Below are 17,389 nucleotides of genomic sequence, written 5' to 3'. Positions count from 1 at the left end.
ATCCAAGGCTCCCTTACCTTGCCATCCTTACCCCTCCTCCCGACAGGAACAAAGCAGTCTTCTACTTTGATCAACTGATGTGCAGGATGTGGACAAACCCAATAACAACTGCGGTACATTTACTCTCCCCAGCTCCCGTCTAACAATGTTGTAATCTGATTACCCAAACTATTTATTCCTCCAAGGTTCCCCTGTTCCACAATACTCTCCACCATTCACGTTGTGTGCCCGACCCTGTACACCAAGGTCCCTCTGTTCCTCAGGGCCCCCTGATGCCGAATGGCCCACCCTCCTAGGGCGGGGACGGTGTGAGGAGAGACCAGCTGCGAACTAACCCTTTTCCCTGCTCAGGATTCTTGGACCCCTGCAGAGATCATCCCCGAGTCGGTGAGGAAGAAGCAGAGGTTTGTGGAATTAACTGAACTCTACACCAACCCACATGGCGCGTCCTCCTTGTATCTCCACCCACAATGGTCCTCCTTGTCTCCCCTTTGTGGGACTCCCGCCTTGCTTCCTCTACCGTTCCCTCCTTACCTCCCCTCGCTTTCTGCAACCCTCCCCTGTCACAGCACTCCTACTCTTCTCCTCCTGCGATGCTCCCTTTCCCATTCATTCTCATGATGCTCTCACCACCCCTCCATACTCCCATGACGCTTCTTTCTCCCCTGCCTCCCCTCCCATCACGCTCCCTCTTCTCTACTCCCCTCCCAGGGTGCTCCCCTCCCCTCCCCACACCCGTGACACTGCTTCCCCCACTCCCACCCTTCCCTGTCTGCTCTGACGTCTGTTTGCTGTGACCCAGGACAGAAGAGGAGAAGCCCCAAATATCTGCTCCGAGGAATCAGAAGTCTGCTCCGAACAATCAGAAGTCCCAACCAGCTGCTGAACCGAGGAGAGGATTGGACGTCCTCAAAGGTGTGTCTGATCCCCAACACCACCCCTGACCCTGGACCCAACCACGGAACACATGCTCACTAGTGCCGGCTGTCCCACAGATGGTGGTTGGGGCTGGCTGAGACCACCTTCTGTCCTCTGGATGGGTCGGGTGATTTCAGGGGGCTGGGTGGGGCTGAGGCCTCCTGCTTTCCCAGAGAAGGGCCAAGTGCTCTCAGTATGTATCCCCAGTTGTTCCAAGGAGGGGCCGAGGAATCACAGAGAGGGGAGATGGGATGAGTGATCTTGGGGAGGGGAGATTGTCTGAGTGGGCTTGGGTGAGGGGAGATGGGCTGTGGTCTTGGGGAGAGAAGATGGGCCGAGTGGTTTCAGTGAGGGGTGATAGGCCGAGTGATCTCAAGGAGGGGAGATGGGCCGTGTAGTCTCCGGGTGAGGGCATAGTCCGTCTGCTGCCCACGCGGTGATGCCCCTCCACTCTTGCCCGCAGCCTCGTGGCCAGGCCTGGGGGGCCTCTTGGTCGCGGAGGAGACTGGCTTGAAGGGGCCGGAGGAGATGGTGCTGGACGGGGCACTGAGCCACAGCGAGTGTGAGCGGATGCGGGACCTGGCCAACGTGAGTCATGCAGCAGCCCGGCTCTTGACCACTGATCTCCCTCGCACACGACCCCTGATCTCTGCCCCAACTCGACCAAAGCTTTCCCCGGACTATCACCCTGTCCACTTTTGATCAAATCGTCCTCTGCGATTTCTGACCCATGACCCCCCTATCCTTAACACAGACCCTCCCCAACCTGACCTTTTACCCCTCGAAACATAGAAACATGGAAAATAGGTGCAGGAGTAGGCCAATCAGCCCTTCGAGCCTGCACCGCCATTCAATATGATCATGGCTGATCATCCAACTCGGTATCCTGTACCTGCCTTCTGTCCATACCCCCTGATCCCCTTAGCCACAAGGGCCACATCTAACTCCCTATTAAATATAGCCAATGAACTGGCCTCAACTACCTTCTGTGGCAGAGAGTTCCAGGGATTTACTACTCTCTGTGTGAAAAATGTTTTTCTCATCTCGGTCTTAAAGGATTTCCCCTTATCCTTGAACTGTGTGACCCGTTGTTCTGGACTTCCCCAACATCGGGAACAATCTTCCTGCATCTAGCCTGTCCAACCCCTTAAGAATTATGTACGTTTTTATAAGATCTCCCCCCCCCCCCCCCCCAATCTTCTAAATTCTAGCGAGTACAAGCCGAGTATCCAGTCTTTCTTCATATGAAAGTCCTGACATCCCACGACATCGAAGTCTTGCCTCAACTGCCAATTGGCCTAATTCCCACTGCTGCAGGTCGTGACCCTTGACCTGGTCTTATTCTGCCCCTGTACTCTGTGTGCGACCTTCACAAACCAATCTATTCCTTTTTGAACTCTCACCCCACCCACCTGTGGCTCCATGTGGCCTTTGACCCTTGATCACTTCCCTGGTTCTGTGATTGTCTCCTGTGCGGTGACCCTATCACACCATATGCCCTCCACTCTGACCCCTCACCTGCCCGACCTCTGACCTCTGAACCCCACAGTCTCCGACCTCTGCATTCTGGTCCCTGGACAGTGCCTGACCAGGTGACGTCCCCCCCCCCCCCCCCCCCCAGGGCAACGGTGGTGAAGGCGGGAAGGGGGTAGAGACACTGAACCCCACTCTGCTTCCTTCCGCACCCCAGACTGCAGAGGAACTTTCCCAGTGGAGCGGAGATGGGCGCTCGGCACCACCCCTGCCGGTGGGACTGGATCTCCTTCGGGTGTTGAAGGTGAGGGGGTCAGAGTGCGGGTCAGCGATGGGAACAGGATCAGGGTGGGGTCAGGGTGAGCAGCGGGTATAGTGACGGTTTGGTGTGAGGATCAGAGATGGCATCAGGCTGAGGGCCAGGTTGGGGGATGGTGGCAGGATCTGGGTGAATGGTGGGGTCATGGTGAGTGTTAGAGTCAGGGTAGGGGACAGGGTCGGAGTGAGGGTCAGGGATGATGCACAGTCTCTTGCCCAGAGTAGGTGAATTGAGAACCAGAGGACACAGGTTTAAGGTGAAGGGGAAAAGATTTAATAGGAACCTGAGGGGTAATATTTTCACACAAAGGGTGGGTGATGAATGGAACAAGCTGCAAGAGGAGGTAGTTGAGGCGGGGACTATCCCAATATTTAAGAAGCAGTTAGACTGGAACATGGATAGGACAGGGGGGCTAAGGACCAAATTCTGGCAGGTGGGACTAGTGTAGCTGGGACATGTTGGCCGGTGTGGGCAAGTTGGGTCGAAGGGCCTGTTTCCACACTGTATCATTCTATGACTCTATTCCACCTACCAAAGAGCTACACCTCGCGCTTGCTTTGGATTAAACTCCATCTGCCATTTTTCTGCCCATTTCGGTAGCTAATATATAACCAAGGGATTGTGGGAGAGAGATGGGGGGGGGGGAGGTGAAATGAGCAATGGGGAGAAAGAAAGTGAGGGAGAGGGAGGTAGATTGGAAGGCAGAGATAGATGGAGGGAGAGTGAAGGAGGGAGTGAGCAACTAGAGGCAGGGGGGGAGAGGTGGTGGGAGATGGAGAGGTAGTTGGAGGGAGGGAGAGAGGGAAGGAATGATCGTATGGTGGAGGGAGTGAAGGAGCGGTTGGGGAGAGGGAGGGAGGTGCGAGAGGAAGAGAGGGAGGGCTGTGCGGGGGGCTGTGGGAGTGGGCCTGTATCTGGTATAGCGCTGACCTCTGAGCCTGTGCTCTCAGCTGTCCAGGGCCGGGAAGGTGAGGCGTGACGTGGCCCAGCTTTACCTGCAGGTGACAGAACGCTGCCGCTCCGTCATAGAGCACCTGTTCCAGCTGCCGGGCCCCCTGCACTTGTCCTTCTCCCACCTGTCCTGCCGCTCCGTGCCTGCAGGTGAGTGGGGACAGGGGTGTGCTGCTTACGTGTCCATCGGCCTGAGACCAGTCCCCATGCCCCACCCGCCCCCCTCGCTATGTTCCCATTGCCGCAAGACCAGGCCCTGCGCCCCTCCCCCCCCACGCTCTCATCGTCCCTGGAACCAGACCCTACATTCCTGCCCCCGCCCTCCTCCGCCACGCTGCAATCAACCCTGGTCTAGTCCCCGCGCTGCACTGTGCGTTGCCTCGAGCACTCCCTTCCCAGACTCCCATTGCCCTGGCACCAGATCCCGTGGTACACACTGCGTCTCCTTCTGCATTTTTCCTCCCCCCCTCCCCCCCCCCCCCCCCCCCCCCCACACTCACTACCGTGCTCCATCCCCCTGTGCTCACCCTGGTGCTCCATCTCCCCCTTTGTGCTCTCCTGCCTCTCCCCCCTGTACACCCCACCACCCTGGTGCAACCCCCTGTACACCCCCCCCCAAACCCCCTCCCATGCTCACTCGCCCCTTCTGTGCTCCTCCACCCCCCCTCCCGTGCTCCCCATCTCTCGGGCTCCCCCCACCTCCCCCCCCCCCCCCCCCCCCCCCCCATCCCTCGGGCTCCCTTTGTTTTCCCCACCCCCCTCTTGCTCCCCCATACACAAGAGATTAGTGTGCAAAATTGGACCACATGGTATTGTGGGAAATGTATTGACATGGGTAGAGAACTGGTTGGCAGACAGGAAGCAAAGAGTAGGAATTACTGGGTCCTTCTCAGAATGGCAGGCAGTGACTCGTGGGGGGATCAGTGCTGGGATCCCAGTTATTTACAATATAAATGATCTAGATGAAGTAATTAAATGTAACATCTCCAAGTTTGCCGATGCCACAAAGCTGGGTGGCAGTGTAGCTGTGAAGAGGATGCTAATGATGCTTCAAGGTGACTTGGATAAGTTGGGTGAGTGGGCAGCTGCATGACAGATGCAGTATAATGTGGATAAATGTGAGGTTATCCACTTAGGTGACAAGAACAAGAAGGCAGATTATTATCTGAACGGTGTCAGATTAGGAAAAGAGGAGGTGCAATGAGACCTGGGTGTGCTTGTACATCAGTCACTGAAAGTAAGCATGCAGCAGGCAGTGAAGAAAGCTAATGGAATGTTGGCCTTAATAGCGAGAGGATTTGATTATAGGAGCAAGGAGGTCGTACTGCAGCTGTATAGGGCCCAAGTGAGACCACACCTAGAGTATTGTGTGCAGTTTTGGCCTCCTAGTTTGAGGAAGGACATTCTTGCTATTGAGGGAGTGCAGCTTAGGTTCACCGGGTTAGTTCCTGAAATGGCGGGACTGACATATGATAAAATAATGGGTCGACTGGGCTTGTATTCACTGGAATTAAGGATGAGAGGCTATCTTATAGAAACATATAAAATTCTTATGGGATTGGACAGGCGAGATGCAGGAAAGATGTTCCCCATGTTGGGGGAAGTCCAGAACCATGGGTCGCGTTCAAGAATAAGGGGTAGGCCATTCGAGACTGAGATGAGGAAAACCTTTTTCACCCAGAAAGTTGTAAATCTGTGGAATTCTTTGCCACAGAAGGCAGTGGAGGCCAATTCACTGGATATTTCCAAGAGAGAGTTTGATTTAGCTCTTAGGATTACAGGAATAAAGGGAGATAGGGAAAAGCAGGAATGGGGTACAGATTTTGGATGATCAGGCAGAATCATATTGGATGGTGGTGCTGGGTTGAAAGGGCAAATGACCTACACTTGCACCTATTTTCTATTTCATACCCTGTGCTCCTCCACCCCTCCCTGTGCTCCCTCACCCTCTATGCTCCTTCACCCTGCTGTGTTCCCCCCCGCCCCCTTGTGCTCCCACCTCAGTGTCCCCCAATCCCCCCCCCCTCTCGTTTCCCCAATTCCCCTACCCGTGCTCCCCTCTGCATCACTCCCGCGCCCTAGAGCAAGAGGTGCAACTCTGAGAGGATATCCCTTTCTCTGGTTCCCATGCCCAGGTAACGAGGCCACACCCACATCCCGGAGTTGTCTGGAGGAGCCGGAGGGCAGTGAATGCAGCCGACAAGGATCTGCGGGGGGAGCCCGTAATTTCAGGTAAAGGCCCCATCGACATGATCCCCCGTTCCAGACCCGTTCCAAATTCCCACTGTTTAATCCCGAAATGTGCGAGGCAGTGCGTTCTGGAATGTTGAACCAGGGCAGGACTTGCACAGAAAGTGGTCGGGCTCTGGGGAGTGTGTGGGGTCCCAGGGGTTCAGGTGCATGGTTCTCTGCTTGTGGAGACAGGGTGATGAAGGTGGTGTTTGCACACTTGGCTTCATCAGATATGGCTGGAAGAATCCCATGCCTTTCGTGCATTCATACATTCAAAACAAAGGTAACCAGTAGAAGATCAAGGGCAAAGAAGGGAATTTCTGCTTGGTCCTCTTAGTCGGAGGATGTAGAAGAGGTATTAAATCAGTATTTGCATTTGCCTTCACTGAGGAGAAGGTCAACAAGGACTGTGACATCAGTGTGGGTGGGGAATACTACTCTGCAAGGGCAGTTTGAGATCATGGAGAAGGAGGTAGTCACAAAATGCTGGAGTAACTCAGCGGGACAGGCAGCATTTCTGGAGAGAAGGAGTGGGTGACGTTTTGGGTCGAGATCCTTCTTATCACATGAAAATCTTCAGCCATTAAAATACTTTGAAGAAGAAGAAGGTGTTGGGCCCCTTGAGGAGCATTGAGGATAAATCCTCTAACATTATGGGACCTATCCCAGCTTATTAATAGAGGCAAGGAAGGAGATTGCAGGAGCCTTGATGAAGATCTTTATGTCTTCTTTAGCCACAGGCTAGGTCCCATGGGACTGGAGAGTAGCTAATGTTATTCTTTGTTTATGATGGGAAGTAGAGAGGATCTATGAAATTACAGGCTGTTGAGCCTCATATCAGTGGTAGGAAAGCTTCTTCTTCTTGCTTATGGCGTGCACAGCCTAAATTTGTAAGACAACTTGTTCTGTTTGATCTTCGGTTTGTGCACGGCATTGCATTTGTTGAACCAGGGTGGACCACGTGAAGGTTGCAATCTCCCACCCCATAGGGAAGCTGTTGGAGAGGATTCTTAAGGATAGGATCTATTCCCATTTGGGAGACAATGGGTTAATTAGAGCGAGTCAGCATGTCCTTGTATGTAGCAGGTCATGCCTTACTAACGTGCTTGAAGTTTATGAGGAGGTGACAAAGGTTATCAATGGGAGTAGCGCAGTGGATGATGTCTACATGAAGGCTGTTGCAGATGATGAGGGCCAGGACACACTGTTGGATGATGGAGGTGGAAGAGAATCCTGGACAGAAGTTAGTGTCAAGACCAGCACTGAAGGTGAAGGATTAATATGGCTGTGTGTCCACATGTTAGTGCTGACATTGTGCACCAAATGGCCTGTTCCCGTGGTGTGTCAGTGAATCCCAACCTGATTTTGGATCTCGTTCCGTTCACATGGTGAGCTCTTTGCTGACATCCCAGCCCTCCCCACTTTCCTCTCCTCCAGCCCATCCCACTCCTCCAGTCAACCCCGACCCCGAATAGGGCCGTTGAGCCAAAACCAAAAAGGCCCAAGGCAGGCAAGGCCATTGTAGTGGGAGACTCCATCGTGAGAGGTACGGACAGGGGTTTCTGCGGCAACAGACGGGATGCGAGGATGGTGTGCTGCCTTCCCGGTGCCAGGATCCAGGATGTCACGGACAGAGTGCAGAAAATCCTCAAGGGCGAAGGTGAACATCCGGAAGTGGTAGTGCATGTCGGCACAAACGATGTCGGAAAGAAAGGGATGAATATTCTGCAGCGTGACTTTAGAGAGCTCGGGAAAATGTTGAAAAGCAGGACCTCCAGGGTTGTTATCTCCGGTTTACTTCCAGTTCCCCGTGCTGGCGAGAGCAGGAACAGGGTGATACGGGACCTGAACGTGTGGCTGAGGAACTGGTGCATGGGGCAGGGATTTAGATTCTTAGATCACTGGGATCTGTTTTGGGGTAAGGGGGAACTGTACAAAAGGGACGGATTGCATCTTAACAGGTGTGGGACCAGCATTCTGGCAGGTAGGTTTGCCACTGCTACACGGGTGGCTTTAAACTGAATAAAGGGGGTGGGGTGTTGAATGGGATAGTGGAGGATGGAGTTAAAGGGAAAGGGTTTCTTAAATGTGTGAGCGTAGAGACCAAGGGGTGTACAATGAGGGTAGAAGCAATAGGTAGCAAGGTGAAAAGTAAAAGTGGCAGGCAGACAAAACCCGGGCAAAAATCAAAAAGGGCCACTTTTCAACATAATTGTATAAGGGGTAAGAGTGTTGTAAAAAAAAGCCTGAAGGCTTTGTGTCTCAATGCATGGAGCATTCGGAATAAGGTGGATGAGTTGAATGTGCAGATAGCTATTAATGACTATGATATAGTTGGGATCACGGAGACATGGCTCCAGGGTGACCAAGGCTGGGAGCTGAACATCCAGGGATATTCAATATTCAGGAGGGATAGAGAGAAAGGAAAAGGAGGTGGGGTAGCGTTACTGATTAGAGAGGGGATTAATGCAATGGAAAGGAAGGACATTAGTTTGGAGGATGTGGAATCGGTATGGGTAGAGCTGCGAAACACTAAGGGGCAGAAAACACTGGTGGGTGTTGTGTACAGGCCATCTAACAGTAGTAGTGAAGTTGGAGATGGTATCAAACAGGAAATTAGAAATGCGTGCGACAAAGGCAAAACAGTTATAATGGGTTACTTTAATCTACATATAGATTGGGTGAATCAAATTGGCAGGGGTGCTGAGGAAGAGGATTTCTTGGAATGCATGCGGGATAGTTATATAAAGCAACATGTAGAGGAACCAACGAGAGAGCAGGCTATTTTAGACTGTGTATTGAGTAATGAGGAAGGGTTAGTTAGCAATCTTGTTGTACGTGCCCCCTTGGGCAAGAGTGACCATAATATGGTTGAGTTCTTCATTAGGATGGAGAGTGACATTGTTAATTCAGAAACAATGGTTCTGAACTTAAAGAAAGGTAACTTTGAGGGTATGAGACGTGAATTGGCCAAGATTGACTGGCAATTAATTCTAAAAGGGTTGACGGTGGATATGCAATGGAAGACATTTAAAGACTGCATGGATGAACTACAAAAATTGTTCATCCCAGTTTGGCAAAAGAATAAATCAGGGAAGGTAGTACATCCATGGATAACAAGGGAAATCAGGGATAGTATCAAAGTGAAGGATGATGCGTACAAATTAGCCAGAAAAAGCAGCATACCAGAGGACTGGGAGAAATTCAGAGACCAGCAGAGGAGGATGAAGGGCTTAATTAGGAAAGGAAAAATAGATTATGAAAGAAAACTGGCAGGGAACCTAAAAACTGACTGCAAAAGTTTTTATAGATATGTGAAAAGAAAGAGATTAGTTAAAACAAATGTAGATCCCTTGCCGTCAGAAACAGGTGAGTTGATCATGGGGAACAAGGATATGGCGGACCAATTGAATAACTACTTTGGTTCCGTCTTCACTACGGAAGACATAAATAATTTTCCGGAAATAGCAGGGGACCGCAGGTCAAAGGAGTTGGAGGAATTGAGTGAATTCCAGGTTAGACGGGAAGTGGTGTTGGGTAAATTGAATGGATTAAAGGCCGATAAATCCCCAGGGCCAGATAGGCTGCATCCCAGAGTACTTAAGGAAGTAGCTCCAGAAATAGTGGATGCATTAGTAATAATCTTTCAAAACTTTTTAGATTCTGGAGTAGTTCCTGAGGATTGGCGGGTAGCAAATGTAACCCCACTTTTTAAGAAGGGAGGGAGAGAGAAAACGGGGAATTACAGACCAGTTAGTCTAACATCGGTAGTGGGGAAACTGCTAGAGTCAGTTATTAAAGATGGGATAGCAGCACATTTGGAAAGTGGTGAAATCATTGGACAAAGTCAGCATGGATTTACGAAAGGTAAATCATGTCTGACGAATCTTATAGAATTTTTCGAGGATGTAACTAGTAGCGTGGATAGGGGAGAACCAGTGGATGTGGTGTATCTGGACTTCCAGAAGGCTTTTGACAAGGTCCCACATAAGAGATTAGTATACAGACTTAAAGCACATGGCATTGGGGGTTCAGTATTGATGTGGATAGAGAACTGGCTGGCAAACTGGAAGCAAAGAGTAGGAGTAAACTGGTTCTTTTCACAATGGCAGGCAGTGACTAGCGGGGTACCGCAAGGCTCAGTGCTGGGACCCCAGCTATTTACAATATATATTAATGATCTGGATGAGGGAATTGAAGGCAATATCTCCAAGTTTGCGGATGACACTAAGCTGGGAGGCAGTGTTAGCTGTGAGGAGGATGCTAGGAGACTGCAAGGTGACTTGGATAGGCTGGGTGAGTGGGCAAATGTTTGGCAGATGCAGTATAATGTGGATAAATGTGAGGTTATCCATTTTGGTGGCAAAAACGGGAAAGCAGACTATTATCTAAATGGTGGCCGATTGGGAAAGGGAGATGCAGCGAGACCTGGGTGTCATGGTACACCAGTCATCATTGAAGGTAGGCATGCAGGTGCAGCAGGCAGTAAAGAAAGCGAATGGTATGTTAGCTTTCATTGCAAAAGGATTTAGAGTATAGGAGCAGGGAGGTTCTACTGCAGTTGTACAGGGTCTTGGTGAGACCACACCTGGAGTATTGCATACAGTTTTGGTCTCCAAATCTGAGGAAGTACATTATTGCCATAGAGGGAGTGCAGAGAAGATTCACCAGACTGATTCCTGGGATGTCCGGACTGTCTTATGAAGAAAGACTGGATAGACTTGGTTTATACTCTCTAGAATTTAGGAGATTGAGAGGGGATCTTATAGAAACTTACAAAATTCTTAAGGGGTTGGACAGGCTAGATGCAGGAAGATTGTTCCCGATGTTGGGGAAGTCCAGGACAAGGGGTCACAGCTTAAGGATAAGGGGGAAATCCTTTAAAACCGAGATGAGAAGAACTTTTTTTCGCACAGAGAGTGGTGAATCTCTGGAACTCTCCCACAGAGGGTAGTTGAGGCCAGTTCATTGGCTATATTTAAGAGGGAGTTAGATGTGGCCCTTGTGGCTAAGGGGATCAGGGGGTATGGAGAGAAGGCAGGTATGGGATACTGGAGTTGGATGATCAGCCATGATCATATTGAATGGCGGTGCAGGCTCGAAGGGCCGAATGGCCTACTCCTACACCTAATTTCTATGTTTCTATCCCTCAACCTGAATCATTTCCCCACTCTCTCTCACTCACAGTCCGACTCCTTCCCATTCCCTCCCATCCTCATCAGCCCCTTCCACCCACTACTCTCTTTTACCCTATATCCCTTGTCCACTGTACCCACATCACCCCAACCCCCCTCCCTCCTCCCTCCCTCCCTCCCCTCCCCAAACCTTCCGCAACGCCCCCAACCTCCCCCCACATTCCCTCCCTTCCCTCCCTCCCCTTCCTTCCCCCTTTCCTCCCTTCCCTTCCCTTCCCTCCCCTCCCCTCCTTCCCTTCCCTCCCCTCCTTCCCTCCACCCTCCCCCTCATTCCCTCCCCCCCTCTCCTCACCCCTTCCCCCTCTCCTCCCCTTCCTTCCCACCCTCCCCCCTTCCTTCCCCCTCTCCTCCCCTTCCTTCCCCCTCTCCCCCTCCTTCCCCCACCCGCCCTCATTCCCTCTCCCTCCCTCCCCCCCGTCCCTCCCCCCTTCCTCCCCCCCTTCCACCTCCCTTCCCTCCCCCATTCTTCCCATTTCCCCCCCCCCCCCTCTTTTCTCTCCCCCCACCTTAGTCCCCTTCCCTCCCCTTCTCTCCCCCCCCTTTGACCTCCTTCGCATCCCCTTTCTCTTGCCCCTTGTTCTTGCCCCTCCCCCCCCCCCCCCCACTCTCTGATCTCCAGGTTTCCTTTCTGTCTGTCCTGGTCTGACCTCCCTTTCTCCTCCTCCAGTGTACACCTCTACCTCACGATGAGTTTGAAGGAGGCAATTTGCTTTTCATGGATCTCAACACTCAAAATGTTACAGTAAGTGTGGACCCCGTCTCTCTCTCTCTCTCCCCCTCCCCTCTCCCTCAACCTCTCCCACTTCCCCCGTCCCCTTCTCTCCCTGACCCTACCCCTCCCTCTCTCTCTCCCCTCTTGCTCTCTCTCTCTCTATCCCCCTCTTGCTCTCTCTCCCTCTCTCCCCTCTCTCTCTATCTCTCCCTCTCTCTCTCTCGAGCCCTCCCTCTCTCGATCCCTCCTTCCCTCTCTCTCCCTCTCGCCCTCTCTCTCTCTCTCTTCCTCTCCCCCTCTCTCTCCCCCCCCATCTCTCTCTCGCTCTCTCTCTCCCCCCCCCACAGTGTCAGGTGGTGGAGAAGATTTGATGGGCCGAATGGCCTAATTCTGCTCCTATCACTGATAACCTTACAAACACTTGGGCCAACATGGACACCACATGATTTTCCATTGCCCATTAAATGGTCATGTGTGTTGGGCGCTGGTTCATTATAAGGTGGAGAGCACCTTTTCAGGGCAGCAGTACTACAACTGCCCAGTGTATGACAGGAGGCATTAACCCGGTCACCAGACTTCCCCCTCAGGACCTTCATGAACGCCGCAGCCCAGGATATCCCAGTTGGCTCCACCCAGCCTCAGGGAATTGCCTCTCCTCAGCTGGTGGAGGGCACTGATTCTGATACCTCTGATATCGGGGGAGCATCTAGGTGTTCGGCATCCTCTAGGTGGGCTGTTGCTACAGTATGTCTTCCCACAAGACCCTTCACACAACCTCACTGGACGAATCCTACACAAAGAGAGTCTCATGAAAGGACCCGGTTGACTCACTCTCCCAATCTGTGAGAAAGGTGGCGCCATCGGCGAGCAGTTGCGGAAACTGTCAGCGGACATGTTGGAGGTGAAACACGATCCAGCCCCTGAACCCACCACGATCGAACCTCAGTCCCTCAGCGTTCCATCTTTTGCTACGATCGCCACTGGAATGAGTTCCCGGTGGTTTATCCCTGGATAGGTTATGTCGAGTAACTCTCTCAATCCACCCGATCATGGAATCCTGTCCTTGGTCGACCCCCATGCATGTTCCTGACCAAAGAGACGCGTGTGGTCTTTTCCAGACCCCACTGTAGACTTAGGGAAGGGAAGCCTCCGCCGGTTACAATGTCCACTCCGACCAGAACTGTAGGAATGAATCCTGGTACCAGCCGTCCTCCATCAGTTGGCTGTTAAAGTGCCGGTATGTGGACCCAGCCCGTGTGCACAATGGGAAGAACTCTGCCCTTCAAGTGTTGGTCCGAGCACAGCGCCAGCACATTGGAGGCTGCCGAGACGCAGAAGATATATGCTTGTGAAATATACAGTCAGCAGCCACTTCATGAAGGCACTGGAGATGGATGGAGTTTGTTGCTCCATTATCAGCATCTAGGTGTTTGACACCTACTTCTAGGTGTTCGACACCTAAGATCGACCTCCCTGGCCTTCGTTCTCTCCCGTGGGATCTCCCTGTGCTCCATCCACTCTGTGCTCAACTTCCCCCATTGGAGTCTCCATATATGCACGCTTGCATCACATCAAATCTTTCCCCTCTCACCTTAAACATGTCCTCTTTGAGGAGTGACCTGACATTGATAATCTGTACTTTTACCAACCAATATAACTTTATTTAATTTAGTTTAGAGGTAGAACATGGAATAGGCTCTTCGGCCCACGGAAACCAGGCTTGTTTGGACCATCGTTTACCCGTTCATGCTAATTCGATGTTATTCCACTTTCGTATCCATTCCCTGCATACTAGGGGCACTTATTTTACAGAGGTCGATCCTGAAAAACCGCAATACTTTGGGTCGTGGGAGGCAATTCACGCAGTGACGAGGAGAATGTGCAAACTCCACACAGATAGCACCCGAGGTGGAACCCAGGTCTCTGGCGCTGTGACGCAGCAGATCTACCCACCGCACCATTTTGATGCCAAGTAGAACACTATTGTTGCTGTAAATCAGCATAACCAGCAGTTGATGTAGTACATTAGTGAAGGAGCGGATCAAATGAGCAGAGAAGCAGCGTTCTCCAGGTAAGTAAGAAGTATATCAGTCGATCTTCCTCGTCGACTTTGATGCTTCCAAACAAGGCTTCTTCTCCAGGTCCACCCGAGGCCTCTCAGGCTTGACAGAAATCCAAAGCACTGTTCAAACTGTCTTCACCCATCTCATCTGGGTGAGGCAATTGGGGCGAGAGGGAGATTATCGATGTAAATGATCAAAGAACAGAACAGTGCACAGAGAACTTCAGTCTGTGCCAGAGCCCGGGTGTGTGTGATGGGACCGTGCGGAGGAGGCTTCACTCTGACTCGAGCAAGTGGGTCAGGTTGACCTGCCGATTGAACCCTCACTCTGTTTATATCCCCTCAGGTGGAGGTCACTCCCAGGTGCGGACGCCTGCTGACCTTCAGGTGGGGTGACGGGACGTCCCATGGTGTTGGGGGTGTCACAAGGGGTCAACGTTGTGCTCTCGTCCTGTGGTACACCCTCGACCCCAGGCACAACGAGAAGGTGAGTGACTCATCTACTCTTCCCTAGGCCCCACCATCTGACCATCCCAGTGACTCTGCCCCCCCCCCCCCCCCCCCCACCACCACGGACCCAATGTCGGCACCTCCCACTTCTGCACCACTCTGTCCATGATCCACTCACCATCTGCCCATCCTCGCCCCAACCGTCTGTCCCTGACCTCACTGACTGCCCCTCTCCCCTTCTGCAGTCTGTCCCTACTGCCATACCTAGTATCCGCTACCCGAATCCCCACTCAGCTACGCCCCCCAGCGTCCGCACCGTCCTCCCACCTCCCTCTGCCTGTGGGATCGGTCCGTGCTCTCTCCCCCATTGCTGGGACTTCCCTGGTGCTAATGGGGCTTCCCCATGGGATCTTCATTCTCTCCTGTGGGATCTCCCTGTGCTCTCCTAGCCCCCGTGGGATCTCTCCGTGTTCTCTGTCTCCCGTGGAACCTCCTTGTGGTCACCCTGGATACAGTGGGATCTCCCTGTGCTCACCCCCTCTCTCTCTCTCTCCCCCCCACAGGGCCGCTCTCAGATCGACGCCCTGACCCAGGAACTGTTTCCGGATCCCATGCCGGGCGACCGTAGCCACGAGCCGGACAAAGGGCTCCCGCGCCCTGCGGAGGAGGAGTTGTCGGCCGGTGGCAGACGGCAGACACAGCGGGAGCGGAGGAGGGCGGAGCCGGTTGTGGCGGGGCGGCCTGGGAAGGATGAGCTCTGATCGGGCGGCGGGGGAAGAGCGGGGAGGAATGGCCACCGTGCTATCCCCTGGGCTGACGGAGCCTCTCTGCCAGCAGGTTGGTGGGGGAGGTTAATGCAGTAGAGATTGCCTGGAGGTGAGGGGCCATGTTCCCGAGGGAGATAGGGAGATAGAAGAATGGAGGGGAGGGTGGGGGGGTTCGGAGGAAGAGTGAGCAAGAGGGAAAGGGAGGGAGGCAAGTAAAGAGGTGGGTGGGAGAGAGTTGTCGAGCTGTACAGCATGGGAATTGTCTCTCGCCCATTATGGTCTTGCTGCCCCAGTTGCAACGCTGCGCTAGTCCCACGTCCCATAAACCTCTAACCCCCCCCCCCCCCCCCCCCCCCTTCCTCTCCATGGCTCAGAGTATTTTAAATGCTGTTGGTGTATCTGCTTCTATTGCTTCCTCTGGCAGCTCTTTCCAGATACAACTACCCTCTGAGGTTAAACGTTACCACCGAGGTGCCTCATAAATGTGCCCCTCCCCCTCAACAAACCCACACCCTCTAGTTTTAGAATTCTCTCAACTGGAATACAGACTGGGCCTGTCCCACTTGGGCGTCATTTGCGCGTCATTTATGCAACATTTACGCATCACGACGCGTGCATGGCGTGCATTACACGTGCATGGTGCGTGGTGATGTAGGCAGTAACGCACGGCCACGCGCGGCGCCCCAGGATTTATGATTGACAAAATCTTCGAGCGTCACCTGCGTGACGTGCAAATGAAGCCCGTGGGACAGGCCCTTGAGGGTTCACTTAATCAGGAAGTTTATCACTCGGCCTCCTGTGCTCTGAAGTAAATGGCCGCAGTCTCAAGCCCGCTAGCCCGCAAGCCCTGGTAATGACCTGGTGAATCCATTTTGCACCCTTTCCGATAAATGCCACACTTCCTGTAACTGGGTGAGCAGATGGCATCCAATTCTCCAAGTGTAGTCTGGCCACTGATGTGTACAGCTGCATCATGAGGTCCCAACACTTGCCCTCAATGACCTTCCTAATTAAGGCAAGCAATTGTTTACATTGTGCAGAAACATGGGACTGCGGATGCTGGTTTACAAAAGACACAGAGTGCTGGGGTTACTCAGTGAAGCTGCTCCAGCACTTGGTGTTGTTTCATAAATCACCACCTCATCCAGCTGGCGAGCCACTTTCAGCAAACCATGCACATGTACTCCCAGATCTCACTGTCCCACAACACGCAGAGAGCGAGGGAGCAGGGGCAATTGGACAAGCAAGGAAGTCAGGGGCAGGAGAGAGGGAGGGGGACCGGGGAGAGGGAGATAGTCACGTGGCAGGGAAATTGAGCCCGCCAGGGGACTGTCACATGTGGAAATGCGGTTGTGTTGCTTGGTCAGAGGGGATGGGGGTGAAGGCTTTGAAGGAACACACTCCTGCCCACCGCCATGATCGGCCACTCTGGCTGAAAGATGGGAGTCTGGAGGGAGAGGGGTGGTGAGGATGGATAGGGGTGGGGGGGTGCAGGATGAGGCACCCAGACTGTAACTTGGTGTTAACCCAGGCCTCGGGCAGGGTGAGGTGTCGGAAATGTTCAGTGCGGGCAAAAAGAGCTACTCCAGAGTTCTATTAAACATGCGTTTTGTTGAAACTGCCTCGATGTGGTTTATTACAGCAGCAGATTGCACAGAGATCCCTATAATAACCCATATTGTACTCAATGTGAGGTTGCGTGTTGCCGGGTCAGGGATAGGTTGAAGTTTAGTTGTTATTGTCAAATGTACCGAACTGCAGTGTTGTTTTGCCTGCTGTCCAAACCGATCAGATGTAGCATATATAAATACAATCAATCAAGTACATTAAATCGAGCAAATACCGAGATGGAGAGTGCAGAATAAACTGGAGTTGTCAGCGTTATAGTAGCGCATCTGTTTAGATATACGACTAAATAATAATAATAATAATAATAATAATAATAATGGTGTTGGTGTCGAATGCAGAAACACAGTCGTACGTGAAGAGGGCGTAGAGCATGGGGCTTAGTACACAGCCCTGTGGTGTGCCGGTGCTCAGGGTGATAGTGGAGGACAGGTGCGGGCCCAGTCTCACTGCCTGCGGTCGCTCCGTCAGAAAGTTCAGGATCCAATCGCATATCGGCGAGCTGAGGCCTAGCTGGTGGAGTTTGGTGGTGAGCTTGGTGGGGATGACCATATTGAATGCAGAGCTATAGTCAATGAAGAGCATCCTCACGTACGTGCCCTGTCTGTCCAGGTGAGTCAGGACAGTGTGAAGAGCCAGAGAGATGGCATCCTCAGTCGATCTATTTGCCCTGTATGCAAATTG

The 17,389-nt window shown here is 52.5% G+C and overlaps 1 protein-coding gene across 1 annotated transcript in view; it reads left to right on the top strand.

The window, feature by feature from the left end:
• Positions 1–16,697, top strand: part of LOC129710491 (prolyl 3-hydroxylase 1-like) — a 44,112-nt gene extending 27,415 nt beyond the window's left edge. Inside the window, 10 exon segments of the mRNA XM_055657446.1 lie at positions 352–404; positions 803–915; positions 1,382–1,506; positions 2,609–2,695; positions 3,661–3,811; positions 5,797–5,893; positions 11,756–11,769; positions 11,772–11,830; positions 14,209–14,349; positions 14,876–16,697. Coding sequence (XP_055513421.1) covers positions 352–404; positions 803–915; positions 1,382–1,506; positions 2,609–2,695; positions 3,661–3,811; positions 5,797–5,893; positions 11,756–11,769; positions 11,772–11,830; positions 14,209–14,349; positions 14,876–15,073 — 1,038 coding nt within the window. The 3' untranslated portion in view covers positions 15,074–16,697.
• The last annotated feature ends 692 nt before the right edge of the window (positions 16,698–17,389 follow it).

Source organism: Leucoraja erinacea, chromosome 28 (assembly GCF_028641065.1).
Source record: "Leucoraja erinacea ecotype New England chromosome 28, Leri_hhj_1, whole genome shotgun sequence".
Lineage (NCBI taxonomy): Eukaryota > Metazoa > Chordata > Chondrichthyes > Rajiformes > Rajidae > Leucoraja > Leucoraja erinaceus.
This window is presented reverse-complemented; position numbering and strand designations above follow the sequence as displayed.